Source organism: Pyxicephalus adspersus, chromosome 4 (genome assembly GCF_032062135.1).
Source record: "Pyxicephalus adspersus chromosome 4, UCB_Pads_2.0, whole genome shotgun sequence".
NCBI lineage: Eukaryota > Metazoa > Chordata > Amphibia > Anura > Pyxicephalidae > Pyxicephalus > Pyxicephalus adspersus.
In genome coordinates this window covers 115939240-115953232 of record NC_092861.1, presented here as the reverse complement: position 1 = coordinate 115953232, position 13993 = coordinate 115939240, and the positions used below count along the sequence as shown (strand labels likewise).

General features: G+C 35.5%; 1 protein-coding gene across 11 annotated transcripts in view; it reads left to right on the top strand.

Annotated features, from left to right (window-relative positions):
• The window catches only part of ARID1B (AT-rich interaction domain 1B), a 269374-nt gene that overhangs the window by 26117 nt on the left and 229264 nt on the right, over positions 1 to 13993 (top strand). For 7 of the 11 annotated variants that reach the window (XM_072409384.1, XM_072409388.1, XM_072409386.1 and 4 more), the window contains exon 2: positions 578 to 775. In XM_072409384.1, the coding sequence (XP_072265485.1) occupies positions 578 to 775 (198 nt within the window). The remainder of the gene's footprint in view (positions 1 to 577; positions 776 to 13993) is intronic. The other 4 variants (XM_072409390.1, XM_072409387.1, XM_072409383.1 and 1 more) reach the window with 1 other exon arrangement.

Below are 13993 nucleotides of genomic sequence, written 5' to 3'. Positions count from 1 at the left end.
GTAAAAAGGTGAAAGTCATAAAAAAATAACTTTTATGCAATGTTGTGTTGCATACCACCATGCATAACCCATACATTGTGGTGCAATGTCATTCCGTTTCAATGTACCATTCCATGTACATTATAAAAAGTAAATGTCCCCCTTTAGTACACCACAGTTCACAATTGTAAATGTTTAGTGCTTTGCAATAAACTGTGTTCCTCAAAAGAAGTGCTGAAAAAAGTGCATTGTTGTGCACCTTTAAGTAAAAACTATGACTTGGTTTTGGATCTTTGAATATGCATTATGCTTTCATGTTTAGGATGTTGTTCTTCATAATTAGGATGTTCAAACTCCCAGTCTTCATTTTATGAATAAAATGTAATCTTTCCTTATGGAGCGTGAAATAGAAATTGCAGCATTTGACAGGACATTTGAAAAAAAATATTGACACACAAGGCCTGCAAAACCTCCCCATCAGTATTGGTATCAAACTTGACCCCTCATCACTGATGACAATATGAAATAAGTAAAGTAAACACAGAAATCTTAGAAAAACAGATTTCACTTTTAAATAGATTTTTATTTTGTTTTCCAGCAGGGAAGTCCAATGGATCCAGTGGTAATGAAAAGGCCTCCACTTTATGGAATGGGCAATAGTCCCTACTCCCAGACACAACAAAGCAGTCCTTATCCTGGCCAATCATATGGACCTCCAGGACCTCAAAGATATCCAATGGGAATACAGGGAAGGACCCATAGTGGCATGACAGGAATGCAGTTTCCACAGCAGCAGGTTTGTGATTTTAGTTGCATATATTGGCCTTATGGTGAGCATTGCAGTATACAAAACATGTTAGATTTACAATAAATTGTGTAGTAATGTGTAAATGTTCTGCTTTTAAAAATATTAGTTGCCGGTCTGTCCCTGGCTTCAATATTTGTCAATGACCAAGAAACAATGAGAACATGACAGCCAATAAATTACTATCATCACAATGAACTGCATTGAATGTATATTATAACACGAAATAGGCCTCTTCAAGCTACAAGTGATAATGCACACTCACCTCACTAGTGTGAACTGGCACTAAAGATTTTTCAGGTGAGTGATGGAAGAAACAAACCGGGAAAAGCCAAGCAAATTAATTCAACTCTACTCCATCTGGAATTGCCTCTCTCTTCAGTCTCTTTCCAGAGTTGTTATGCGCATGGTGCTTATCACCTGGGGCATAGACAATGCAAAGGGTGGGCACAGTTTGTCATTGTACCCAGTGCAATAATTTTATTTTCTGATTGGGCAATACCACTGCCTGATGCTTCCCCACCATAGGTCTGAACTAAATTATGTGACCTCTGTACACAAGTGCCAGTATTGCTTGCATATTTTCAACCCAAAATGCTTTGAAGGTAAAACATCTGCATGACAGCCAGGGAACTAACATTCCCCAGTGGCAGCACCCAAACTTTTCCCAAGACAGAAACTCAAGCTATCATCTAGCAGCTTGTTTAAAATGATGGCTTGTGTTTCCCAATAATATCAGCATTCAACATTTCCAAACTAGATCTGAACGTTGCTGTAAAGTTTTCAACCAAGCTTCTTGAGGTTTGAAAAAATGTAAAAATGGTTCGCACACACTGTTCAAACCAAAACCCATATGTACTAGGCCAAAATATTCAGAAAGGAAAATTTTGAAGTTCTGCAGACAAGACGTGCATTACTTTTATAGTTTGTGCTTGCATTACTGATATATTGATGTTTTGGCAGCTTTAAAAATATTATACACCTATTCATCTAAGCAGGGTTTGATGAAATGTTATGTCTACTAGTTAGGGAAAAAACAGTCACAAAACTAAATTACTGTTTTTATTATGATTTTAATTATTATGCTTTCATTTATATGGCAACATTTCTTTCACTGAACAATCATAGTAGTTGCCCTTCCGTGGTCCAGTTTTGTGACAGATGTCAGCTGTCTAGCTTCATGTTTATACAAAGCCAAGTTGGTTATATGAGATGATTTTTAGTATGGAGTTACAACATGTTAAGTAGATGAGTGTTGAGATTTCCTGTTCATTTGCTAATTGCTGTGTAATTGAAAATTATCCATAAGCAGGCAGTGACCTGGCACAGTGATTGGCTGCTGGCCCTTATCCTCCTTTTCACAGTGCTAATACAATTGGCTGAGCCACACTACAGTTATGATCACTAATATTCAACCAGGGAAAAAGTGAATGGCTAATTATGGCACCAAATTATTTTTGAATGAACAAAACCTCTGTCATACATTTACCTTGATCCTTCTTCAGCGCAAAGCTGATGTGTCTATAATTTTCTCCTTGTGAGCATAACTGTATAATAATTATCATAAAATAGTAGCTAGATATCCAAGAATGTTGTATGTATAAGCAATTCGTAATAGTGTATGTAAATGCGTGAATATTTTTCAGCTTGTATAAATACGTGCAGAAGTATCATGCTACCATCAGCTACATTTTCTATTTGTTTGATTTTTTTTTTAAAACTACACTACATTATATTCAAAACCAAAATGAAATTATCCTCAAGTCACTTGTGCTTTTAGGTTAAACCTGAAATATGTATTAACTGAAGATTACCTTTAGATAATGCCTAAGGAAGTCAAAGATAACTTCTGGTCTGCATGTTAGGCAACTAACATTTGAAAATCAGAAGTCGGCATTAGCAGCCTACATACATCTTCATTATAGGTTACCTTTAACATAGAGATGTGTCCACTGTGCCTCTTTTATTGGTTAGCTTTCTCTTCATTATAGTTGGTTCTTAGGCTATGAGTAGTCAAATTAAAGAAAATTAAAGCATTACATCTCCAGTTTCACCATAGGAATTGGTGATTCACATTTGTAAATTGTAGTATGCTTAAAAGCATGGTTGTTGTGCTGTAAAGGTGGATAGGTTCGCCATGCAACTACTTACATTAAGCATATAAAGCCTAATTTCCAAAGCTTTAAGGGGCCATGGAAGAATAATTTAAAGCAATTCTTTCCCTTTCAGTTTAAGAAGCATTACATGAAGGTTCCAGTATCTTGTCTCCTAATGTACAATTTCTTCTATGGGATTGCCTATGTGACATCAGCCTACAGCATTTTATTTTTAGCCATCTGATTGAACTTTCTAAATTTAATTGGACTACACTGAAAATACTTGTCACATTTTGAAATATCCTTGCGTTTTATCTTGAGAATGTGAAATTAGCCTATTATCCTATTCATTTTTTGAATCCTTATGTTCTAGAGCATGTTGTTCTTTCTGCGTTTTTTCACTCTTTGGAAAGTGGAATTTCACCTACTTTTTCTGTCCTCCAACATTTCTATTATTGAATAATCTCTGATAAACCCTGGACTGCTTTAAGGAACAACTATGTAAATACTGCCTTCTAATTCAGCCTTGGTAAATGCGAGCAGCCCGTAGGAAAGCTTTTTGGCTCAGATCCTGCATAGTGTTACTGCATTCTGGAAAGAGGATATTTTGGACTTAGTGGGTAGCTTTCCAACTTGGAGATGTTGGACTGTTTCCAAAGAAAGTAATTTACTGTTGGCTTGGCAGGTTATGTACACAAACTTTTGCAAAAAGGTAGTATAATAATTTCAGGCTCAAGTTTCTTCTAAAAGAAGAAGTTCAGATTTTTCCCAAGTTCTTATTAATTCTCGGGGCACGTTTTTGAACCTAATCATTTCTGCTCTTTATTTTTCCTACTGTGATGGCAAGATAAGTTTCCATTGAATGACATTCTAGACAGTAGTGGTTTTATTTTTGTCTTACACCATGCCTACCAATAGCTTCCATAAATAGTAACACAAATATTTGCTTTTTGTGTAATGCAATTGTTTTGTAAAACAAAAGACAGTAACATTGTTTTATTTTAATACCGAGTAATTCTAATAGCTGATAATGTCATCATTTCTGTTCTGTAATGCCTGAAACACAAAAAGACTAAACATAATAAAGTTGTAATTTTGTTAGTAACTTAGTTCCATTAGTTAATGCTATAAATATTTAACATTGGTAATATGCTTCCATTGCTTCACTGTTTTACAGCAGCAATAGAAAATGTTATACTACCATTAACATATTACTCAGATCTGACCTCCTAAAATATCTGTTGCATTCAACTTGGCCACATAGCTACTTACATCTTGGTGCTTGAATTATATTCTTGCCAAAAATATGCAATGCTTCTGAACAAATTAGAACCTAGGAGTTGTCATAATAATCACATATACTGCATGGTCATAATTTGTAAACAATTGACCATCGAACCCATGTGAGCTTGTCAACATTCCATTTTAAAACCAATGCCATTAATATAAAGTCTGTTCTCTTTGTGGATATAACCACTTTTTGGGCAGGGTTATTTACCAGGAATTTGCAATGTATCTTTAGGAATTTATGAACATTTAGCCTAACCCATTAATGAGATCCAGGAACAGATACTGTCCTGACTTTGGGGTTGAGTCTCTTCAGGCCCCAAGTTTTTCCATACCAAACCCACTGAACCATGTCATTATAGAGTGAAAGAGAATTTGCTGCTGCAATGGAGCTCAGTCTGCATTTACCACTAGTTCTGTCTCTCTAAGCTCAAATATCCATTTCACAGAAAATATAGAAAAAGTCCTTATAAATAGGCATGCTGGTGCAAAATGTGCTAAAGAGTTCAGCCATGGTAGAACAGAAAAGGTACTTTCCAAACCATTGTCACAAGCTTGGACGCATAAAACTGTCTTTGTTTGTTGTAAAGTAAATAATACTCTTTCAAATAAACTCAATTTGAAGGAGTGTCCACATTTACTATAGAGTATTTGATCCATTTTTTTGTAAGATTCTTTTACAGTTTCCTTTTGTAAGATTTGCAGTATTTGATATTTATGAAGTTGTGAGCAATTTGTCTTCATTTTTATTCATTCATAATATAAATTCTTAAACATCACAGAATATAATGCATGAAAATTTGTCGGGTACTGACTGAATAAAAATTGAATGCTGTTGTCCTACTCAATGGCCCTGATTTATTAGTTCAAATGACTTTTAAGAAATCAATTCCAGGTTTGCTGGATCACCCAGCTTCACTGATGAAAGTGTATCTTCTCCAGCCTTGGAGAACTTTAATAAATCAGGATGAGCATGTTTTGGGTCTCCTTTTCATCACACATGCGTAGATTTTTCATGGGTACATTTATATGTTATAATACAAGGATGAATGGATGGTGCAGTTTTCTGTGAATGCAAGACATCCAACTAATTAGTTCATAGTTCACAAGACAGTATAGAATTATGTTAAAATTTGTGATGCATCTATCTAATCAAAAACTCAACACAGCGAGGAAAATTACTTCTCAACAGTGTTCAAAATTGGCCTTTTTTTGGGTCTACGTAAATCATATGCATGCAGAATATTTAATTTTCGTAGTTACTTTGCCTAAAACTTCCCCTGCCTATGGGAAAGCTTTTGATATGTGATCACACCTAATAAACCCACTGGTTCCTGTATTCATCCGATTCATTTTTGATGTTGTGTTAGTCATTGTCAGATATTACAAAAAAATCACGTATTCTACGATATGCAGCTATTTCATTACAAAGTATTAATCAGTATGTGGTGTTCACTTTTTATCTTCCACTTTATATTCTTCAATTACATGCAAAGCTCCTGGAGAATCACCAGAATGCATAAAATGCTCTCAAATTAGTATATAATTTAGTCACCTGTGGTGTGATTTTGCTCAATAACAGCTACTCTTTTCTAGAGAATGATCCCCTTTGTGTATAGTTAAGATGTTTTGTTTTTCTGACAAACTCTATAAGTAAATCTCTCGACCTTTAGCCTGATGGTTTATTTGCCAGCAGAGCCATTTGATACAGTATCTCAACAGTCTGGTTTTACCCAATGGGGAGCATTTTATTCTATATATTATTGCTGCTGTTGTTGTTTTTTATTATTATTGTTGCTATTACTGCTCCCTTTCATTATTCCTAAGTGTTACCTCGTGGAAGGTTTCATTATCTTGCTATACTGGTACATTCTCTAAAAGGCATAGTAAAATGCATCGTGCAAGAACTTACACTTTACAGAACAAATAAGACAGCAACCTGTCTTTATTTTGTATTCTGTTTTTCACTACACAAATCTTTTCTTTGACAACTTAAGAGGGATTACTGAAATAATAGAGTAAAAAAGTAAAACATTTCATCATTCTTTTTGAAATGGCAAAATGAAAAGTGCTTATGAATTCCCAGTGGAGTTCTGAAATTTTAGGACTATCATGAAGGCAATTCTGAAATGTTCTATTTTAGCATTTTGTTTTGGAGTGTTTTGAAACAAAAAAAGCAAAGTTATGCCTTTGCTGAAAGTAAGGGATATTGCTGTTTTTGAAGCAGGTGAAGTTGGGTTGTATTATGGTTATGTTATTTAGTGGTCAATAAAACATCCATTACAGGTTTATTGTTGGTGCACATCATTATGTAGTACGTAAGTAGAATGCAAAATAATACAAGTTTATTTTGGAATTCATTTGGTAGGTTTTATCTATTTTAATACAATGAAACATGTTTTGGATTTTTTTATTATGTTTGTGATGGGTGTGGGGTGACTGTTTTTGAAAAAAAAAAAGACCTTTGAAATCCCCTCCCCATAAAGAAAATTAGAAAAAAGTAAAAAATACTGTGCACCATTTCTTACCGCTTGCTTGTTTAAAGAAATGTGTTATTATTGGGTCTCCCCTTATAATTCTAATTAAGCTTAAGATCACACATCCCACAAGGTTGTGCACCTGCCATGCTACAGTGATGGACCACTAAATTTACCGACTCCTGGCCGTGCATGCGCGAGGACCCGTGTGTCACTCAAACAGTGAGTGACGTCATGATGCCAGAACCCACCCGCCAATTCTCCCATTGCAAGCCTGAGCCCGCGATGGGAGAGTGGGTGGGTTGTGTTCAGAGACACAACACGCTCACCGGCCTGAGCCTGCCATGCATACGGGAGACATGGTCCATGGCTCTGGCGGGGTCCTTCTCCTAACTCTGCTGGGGGTTGCACCGGCCAGAGCCGCAGACCACCAAAATTTTTTGCCAGAGCCACGAACCACATGTTGGGGACCACTGTGTTAAAGCATACCTAAACTCAACCTTCTACTTTTCATAGAAGGGTAGACAATCCTTCTATATCACTGGGTGATCCAGCAAACCTGGAATGGATTTCTTAAAAGTAATTTGTTATTTGTTAGCAAGTGTTTTCAGTTCTGGACCAGATCCATTCTAGGTTTGCTGGATCACCTAGCTTCACAGATGAAAGTGCATCCTCTCAGGTCTTAGAGAACATTAATAAATCATGCTCATAAAACTGCGGTTTTCCCAAGATTCCATGAAGAGGCTCAATGATGCCATTGTCAAGTACAGGGAGCATCTGCAGGCCAAGGTTAGGGTGACTATAAGTGTTTTTTTTTTTCTTCAATTGTTTTTGCCTAGCCTTTTTACATGGAGGATTACAAAATAAGCAGACCTTGCATTTTCATGCAAGATCTACTTTTACTATGATTTTTCATAAGAGAACAATTATAATGACCGCTTTCCTAAATTATAATGTCCTTGCTCATACAGGCTAGGCAGATGATACACAAAATGTGGTCCCCATCACACATCACAAGCACAGTGGTGATTGGAGCCAAGCTATGTTTAGACTAACATAATACATTTGTCAATGAAAAGGAAATATGGAAATGTAGGACGTGTAATTCTATAGAAAAAATTTTAAGTGCATTGTTACAGTGATTGACACATATGATTCTTCCAGAATACATTTAGTCTGATGAATCTCTGATATACTCAAAATTGGAGATGGGGAGCTTCTAAAACCCTTCATGTTGTGTTTCCAATAGAGAGGAGACCTTATACAAAGCATGAGGCTCATTATAGATTATTTTAAGGTGAACTCTCAGAACCCACAAAAACCACAGTTTTTCTGCTTAATTTCTCTCAATAAATGAACACAGATATTTAATAGTGGTGCTTATAGGTTCATTTTCCCTGCTTGAAATCCAACTTTTCTAGGCAGCATTTTAGCCCATCTTCATTTTAAAAGCCTGATTTAGAAAAACATACAAATGGGATAATACTTTTTTTACAAAATATTCCCTCTTTCTTATAGCAGATCTTGTACCTAAAGGTCTGTTATTATACTTTACATGTTTAACTTCTAGCACTATATACTTTTTTTTATTAATTATGTATTTGTATTGCATGTTTTGCAATGTGTGTGTATGGGGGGGGGGGGCACATTGCAAAACATGCAATACAAATACATAATTAATAAAAAAAATATATAGTGCTAGAAGTTAAACATGCGTGCCTCACACTGGACATCACAGAAGATGGCAGCATTTCGATCCCTCCAATAAGATCCTGGGCATTTTACAAGAGAAGAAGATAAGACTCCTAACTGCTCTACCGACAAACCAGAAACTCTAAAATCACTGTGGACAACAGAATTATTTTTTCCCCTGACCTGTACAGCTCCCTCTCCCTGTAGAATCTCACTTAACAATGCAAAATGGCTGCCCCAGTCATTTCTGTACTGTGAAATAGAATGGAATAGCATTTTTTACATAGATGACATGGGCAATAACTGTGGGCAATTATGATCTGGGGGAGACATTTTTACAGTACGTTATGCCTGACTGTAATTTTGCTCTAGGCAACATCAATGAGTAAAAAGGAAAAGTGGGGAAGTGTAGTGGCAGGATTTAGCTTTGCTTCGGTACTCAAGATTTGTAACTCAATACAGATAATTGTACATCAATGCAATATCACATAAAACTGGGGGAAAAAGGAGGTAGACTTGGATAGGGTAGAAATGTGCTCTGGGGAAGATGTACATGAAAAAGGTAAGAAATAGAAATGGAGGGCTAGGGCAGGAGGGGAAGATGTCCTGGGGTAGAGAAGGAGGGGGTATACCACCAGATGTTGCCTCTTCCCAGGCTAGGAGAATGTAGGTATCTCATAGGTGTCTATGTAGGCAAAGTTCAATTTGGGAGTAAGAACAACTTAAGATATATATATATATATATATATATATATATATATATATATATATATATATATATATATATATATAAACTTTCACTCCCTCTATTACTGTGGGAACTTCCTCCTTTATATTATTTGGTTTGAGTTCTTTTTGGTTTAAGTTTGACAGATTTGATATTGACTTCTGCATTATTATATTTATATAAATAGAGAACGTTAAACCTCATGATAAGCAGCACATCAGGGAGAACAATACTGTGTTCTCTAAATAGCAATAAAGTGTACAGTTTGTAGTAGCACATTTTGTGACCTACAGTTGCATATTGGTATTGAGTAAAAGATTGTTTTGATTTGAAATAGGTCTCTTGGGGAATATCTTAGGCAAGAACTCCTTCATCTTGCTTAGATCCTATGATAGTTTGGTAAGCTTTTAGAGTATGACAGGAATAATTTATTACGCACAAAGCATTGCTAGTCTTGAAGGCATTTTATAGAATATGCTGAAAATTGTGAATAGGATGACATATCTTTAAAAAAATTCCTTAAAGCATATTCCTATTAGAGACCCCTTTACCCAATGGGAAGACTTTCAGATCATTGGTTAGCATCTTTGGCTTATGAAACTCGAACCCCAAAAAACTTTTACGGAAGCAATTTTGTGAAATATTTGATACAATTTTAAATGTAAATTTTCTGTCTTGTTTTGTTTACATTCCTACATTTTTTATTATTACATTGTTGTTTTTTCTGTTCCCATGTAATATGCCTAAATATTCAAATAAAACATTTGGTCAAAAATGTGTGTTTTTAATGTCAATTTATAGTGTTTATAGCTTTTTAATAAATAAAATAAAAAAAAGCTCTAAATTGCTTTTGTTATGTTTACTTTACCTGTTGTGTACAGAGCTAAATAGCTAAAGCTAATATTACAGTTCAGTGAGTCAGTGACATTCTCTCACATTTTTTGGCTGCTCTGTTCATAAAGGTTAGTTATAAAAAGATTTAGATAGAAAGTTCAGTCACAAATAAAAAATGTTGTTTTCTCTGATAAAATACATATTACCCCTTCATTTGTGTATGTTAATGGTTAGATAATGCCAGATCCTAGTTTAAACAGCAAATAAGCACTAGAACCTGGTGCACATTGTACTAATTGGACAATGAAGGAGCTAGAGATCGCTGATGAGATCATCCCTCTACTCTCTTTCTACATTTAACATGTTCACGCTAGTAGAGCAAAAGCACTGTGCAAAGGTGGAGTATTCTGACTGGCTAAAAATTCTCACCCTCACAAACCAGGTCTATGTGTTGCTGTTTGTTGATATCAAAGCAAATGTAGGTTCTTACGCTACTTGTATGTAAATATACATTGATGTGTAACTTGATTAAAAAATTTTTTTTATATCGTCTTTTAATTGAGCTTTACACAAGGCCACCCCAAAATTCAGTTCAAGTTACTTGTAACCTAAGTGTGTGCTGACATGCTTGGTAAGGCGTCATCATTTTCTATCCAGCTCATACCTCACTGGATATTTTTAAGCATGCTTGGCGTTACTAAGCCATTGCTACTTCAAAGCAGTTTTGGGTCATATTGTGTAATGTAAATGTCATTAACCTTTTCAATCCTGCCAACATTTTATTTGCCCGTGTTAGGTACTCTGAATGCTCTGTTAGGTACTAGCCACTTTATGAGATATGAATATTCTTTTGACTTTGAATATTCCTTATGCCTTTGTAGTTGCTCTTAGGTTTACCTATCCTGTCCAATTATGGGATTGACTAACAGACTAATATCCAACTGTGTAATCTATTCTTTTTTTAGGCAGCATGTCTTTTCTTCTATCAATCTCTCCCATGCTAGCTATTTCAGCATTTTCTGAGACTACGGTTACTCAGATTTAAACTCAGTCACCACAATCACATTGCCCTGCAATATTAGGGTACAAGATTCCCTGTTGTTCTAAATCTCCTAAAAAAAAGATGTAGATTGAGAAGTTCAAATTTTGGAATTTCTGTTAACCCTTTGCCATGTCTTTTTACCTTATTAAAATTATTCAAAGCGTATTTGCTTTTAAGTCAAAGTCCGCTACTAAAAAAAAAGGTAACAAGAATTTTCACTGAGAAAATATTTTTCAATGAATAACCAAGTTAGGAATAGACTTCTGACACATACTTTAATGACTTGTATCTCCCAAACAGAGCTGTAAGCAGAATTAGAGTTTTAAGGTCATTAGAATTGAAAGTATTAGTTGGTGACATCAAGTGGATTTAAAAAGCAGTTTATGAACTTGAGATTTTTTGTCTTGGCAAAAGTACCCAAGAAGACCTCCTAAGCTTCTCACTCCTTGCTCCAATGCCAAGTAGAAATTCACTACAAAAAAAAAAAACAAAACAGCAAAAGAGGTAGCTGGTTTGGTAGTAGAACTGATTTATGACCTTTTTGTGAGTAAATTTTGAATGATATTTGCTTGGTTACAATGTATTATTAATACACAGTATTTATATATATCGCCAACATGTTACGCAGCACTTTACAAACTCCATAGTTATGTTACGAGCTGTCCCTCAAAGGGGCTCACAATCTAATGTCCCTACCATAGTCATACGTCGTTAATACAGTCTAAGGTGAATTTTGGTGAGACACCAATTAACCTACCTGCATGTTTTTCGAACGTGGGAGGAAACCAATGCAAACACAGGGAGAACCTGCAAATTCCATGCGGACTAGTGCTAATCTCTGAGCCACCATGCTGGCCTATGGACAATGGACAGCAATTCCATGTTCTATGCCTCTTGCAGGCCTACAGGTTGGTGCATTTGTCAGAAATAGTCTGATGGGAATTGTCTCTTCTTGCCCCATTTAAAATACTTTGGACTTGCATAATAGAAAATACGGTTTCCCAAAACATAAGCATTGTGCTCCAATCAAGGTGGATAGGGATGGGGGGATAGTTTTTATTGTTTCGTTGTTATCATTACTGATGCATTTCAGAGTTTAAACAAACCCCGTCCATCAGTATTTTAGTTGATTATGAGCAAAAGTGTTTTATTAGTAGCCTGTTAGTTTCTGTATTAGTTAAATATGACCAATTCAGAAGAAAGGCCTCATACAGAGTAGAACACTAGCAGGGGGAGAGACACATGTAAGGACGGAACAGTGTTTATGTCCTCTCATGCTTTGGAGACTTCTGCAGTCATTATATGCTGTTCCGGAGTCTGTGCCATTTGTAATTGGCTCCATAGTAATACACAGTGTTGGTTCTCAATCAGTTGGGTGGATTGATGAATGACGTCAGTTGACCTCTGTACACGGTAGATTTTTTTTCCTGAGATGAGCATGTTCATCTTGGCAACAATAATCAAACATGTGTACACATTTTAGGTCATCTCAAGCTGTTTTTGGGAACGAATAAGTGTGTATGAAATGGTATAATAGATTATGAAGCTACCACTGTACTAATTTCTGCTCATAGAATGAAAATATGAATTATGGATCCTCTGTTTAAAAAAAATAGAAAGGTGGAACCGATTTATTGGAGGAGAGTTTGATGTGCCTGGTTTTCAGCTTTAGGAAAGGTACTGTGTTGTAATTTTCAATTGTAATGAGATAATACTTATTAAAAATGTATACCATAGACTTGCATCTACAATAATTTAAAATGTTGCAGTATCTTCTTTTCTCTTTGTCTTGCACACTGATATAATGCTCTATGAGGAAGTGGCACCATCATTTGTGTCAATCTTTTTTATTGAGTGTTTAGAAGAAAACATCATACAAACATACAAAAACGTATTTAAAAAAAAAAATGGGTAGAAAAACCAGTAGTGGCACCATCAATAATAGAATTGTTGGTAACTATGCCCAGTAGTTTGATATTAGAATATAATGGGGTAATTAAATACCCCATATTTTGGGGTAATTAAAAAAATTATATCCAATAATGCTGGTGTACAACTTCAAGGCAGGACTTCAAAGTCAATATTTCCCCATGTGGGTTGAATTGAGAAAATTGTTTTTTGAACTGGCATAAAGAGTCATCTTCAACCAAATGCTATGTCAGGTGGAGGATGCAGACAGATTTAGAACATTATTCACTCAATATTTCCCTATTAAGCTGTGGGCCAAAACAAAAATTGTTAAGATTTAATATAACAAACATACATGGCAGAGATTTGCCCAAACACTGTTTGTGTTTGGTCCTGTATTAATCTATTAGTTGTCCTTCCAAGACTGGCCTAAGTACGCTTGAAAAGCACCATCTGCTTCTTGACGTTTATATAGGGCACAGCACAGCTGAGCTACGGAGCTGTCACATGTAATGATTTCACTTTAGGTTTTAAACTTCCATCAACCTGGTAAATGTAGGGAGTTAAACTACATTTGGTTATGTGATGATAACCTCTTTAATGTCAGAATTTCCCTTTCAATTATAACTGAAGTACTGCACCCAGGATAAAAATGAACTCTAAGCTTGTAAAGTTACTTTTTTCTTTGGGAGTTGGAAGAACGTGCATTGAAGTATAAATTTCAGATCCGCACAGCCCTGTGATTTGTGTGAAGAAGCTTCTGCTGTGGAATCAAGTTTCATTGTCTGTAAATGTAATTTGTATTTTAAAAAAACCAAAAGAATTAAGGTAAAAAAAAAATTACCATGTTAAAATTGTATTGGTCTACCCTATGCATACTCTAAGTTCACATTATAGCACATCAGTTGTTGCAAGCAGTTTGGCTGCTTAAAACCTCCTGCCAAACAAGGTTAACATTGAGCAAAATGGGACAGTTCTTTATTTATTTATTTATTTATTTTTTAGGCAGTTGGTGGCAGCAGCTTTGCCGTGTTTTTTTTTTTTTTCAGATGCTACATGCAGCGTCCAGGGGTCCCGGTCCCGTTTAAAATCTTGAGGTTGTCCACCCTATCTCTGTTGCCAACTTTTCATGTCTTTTAATGATTC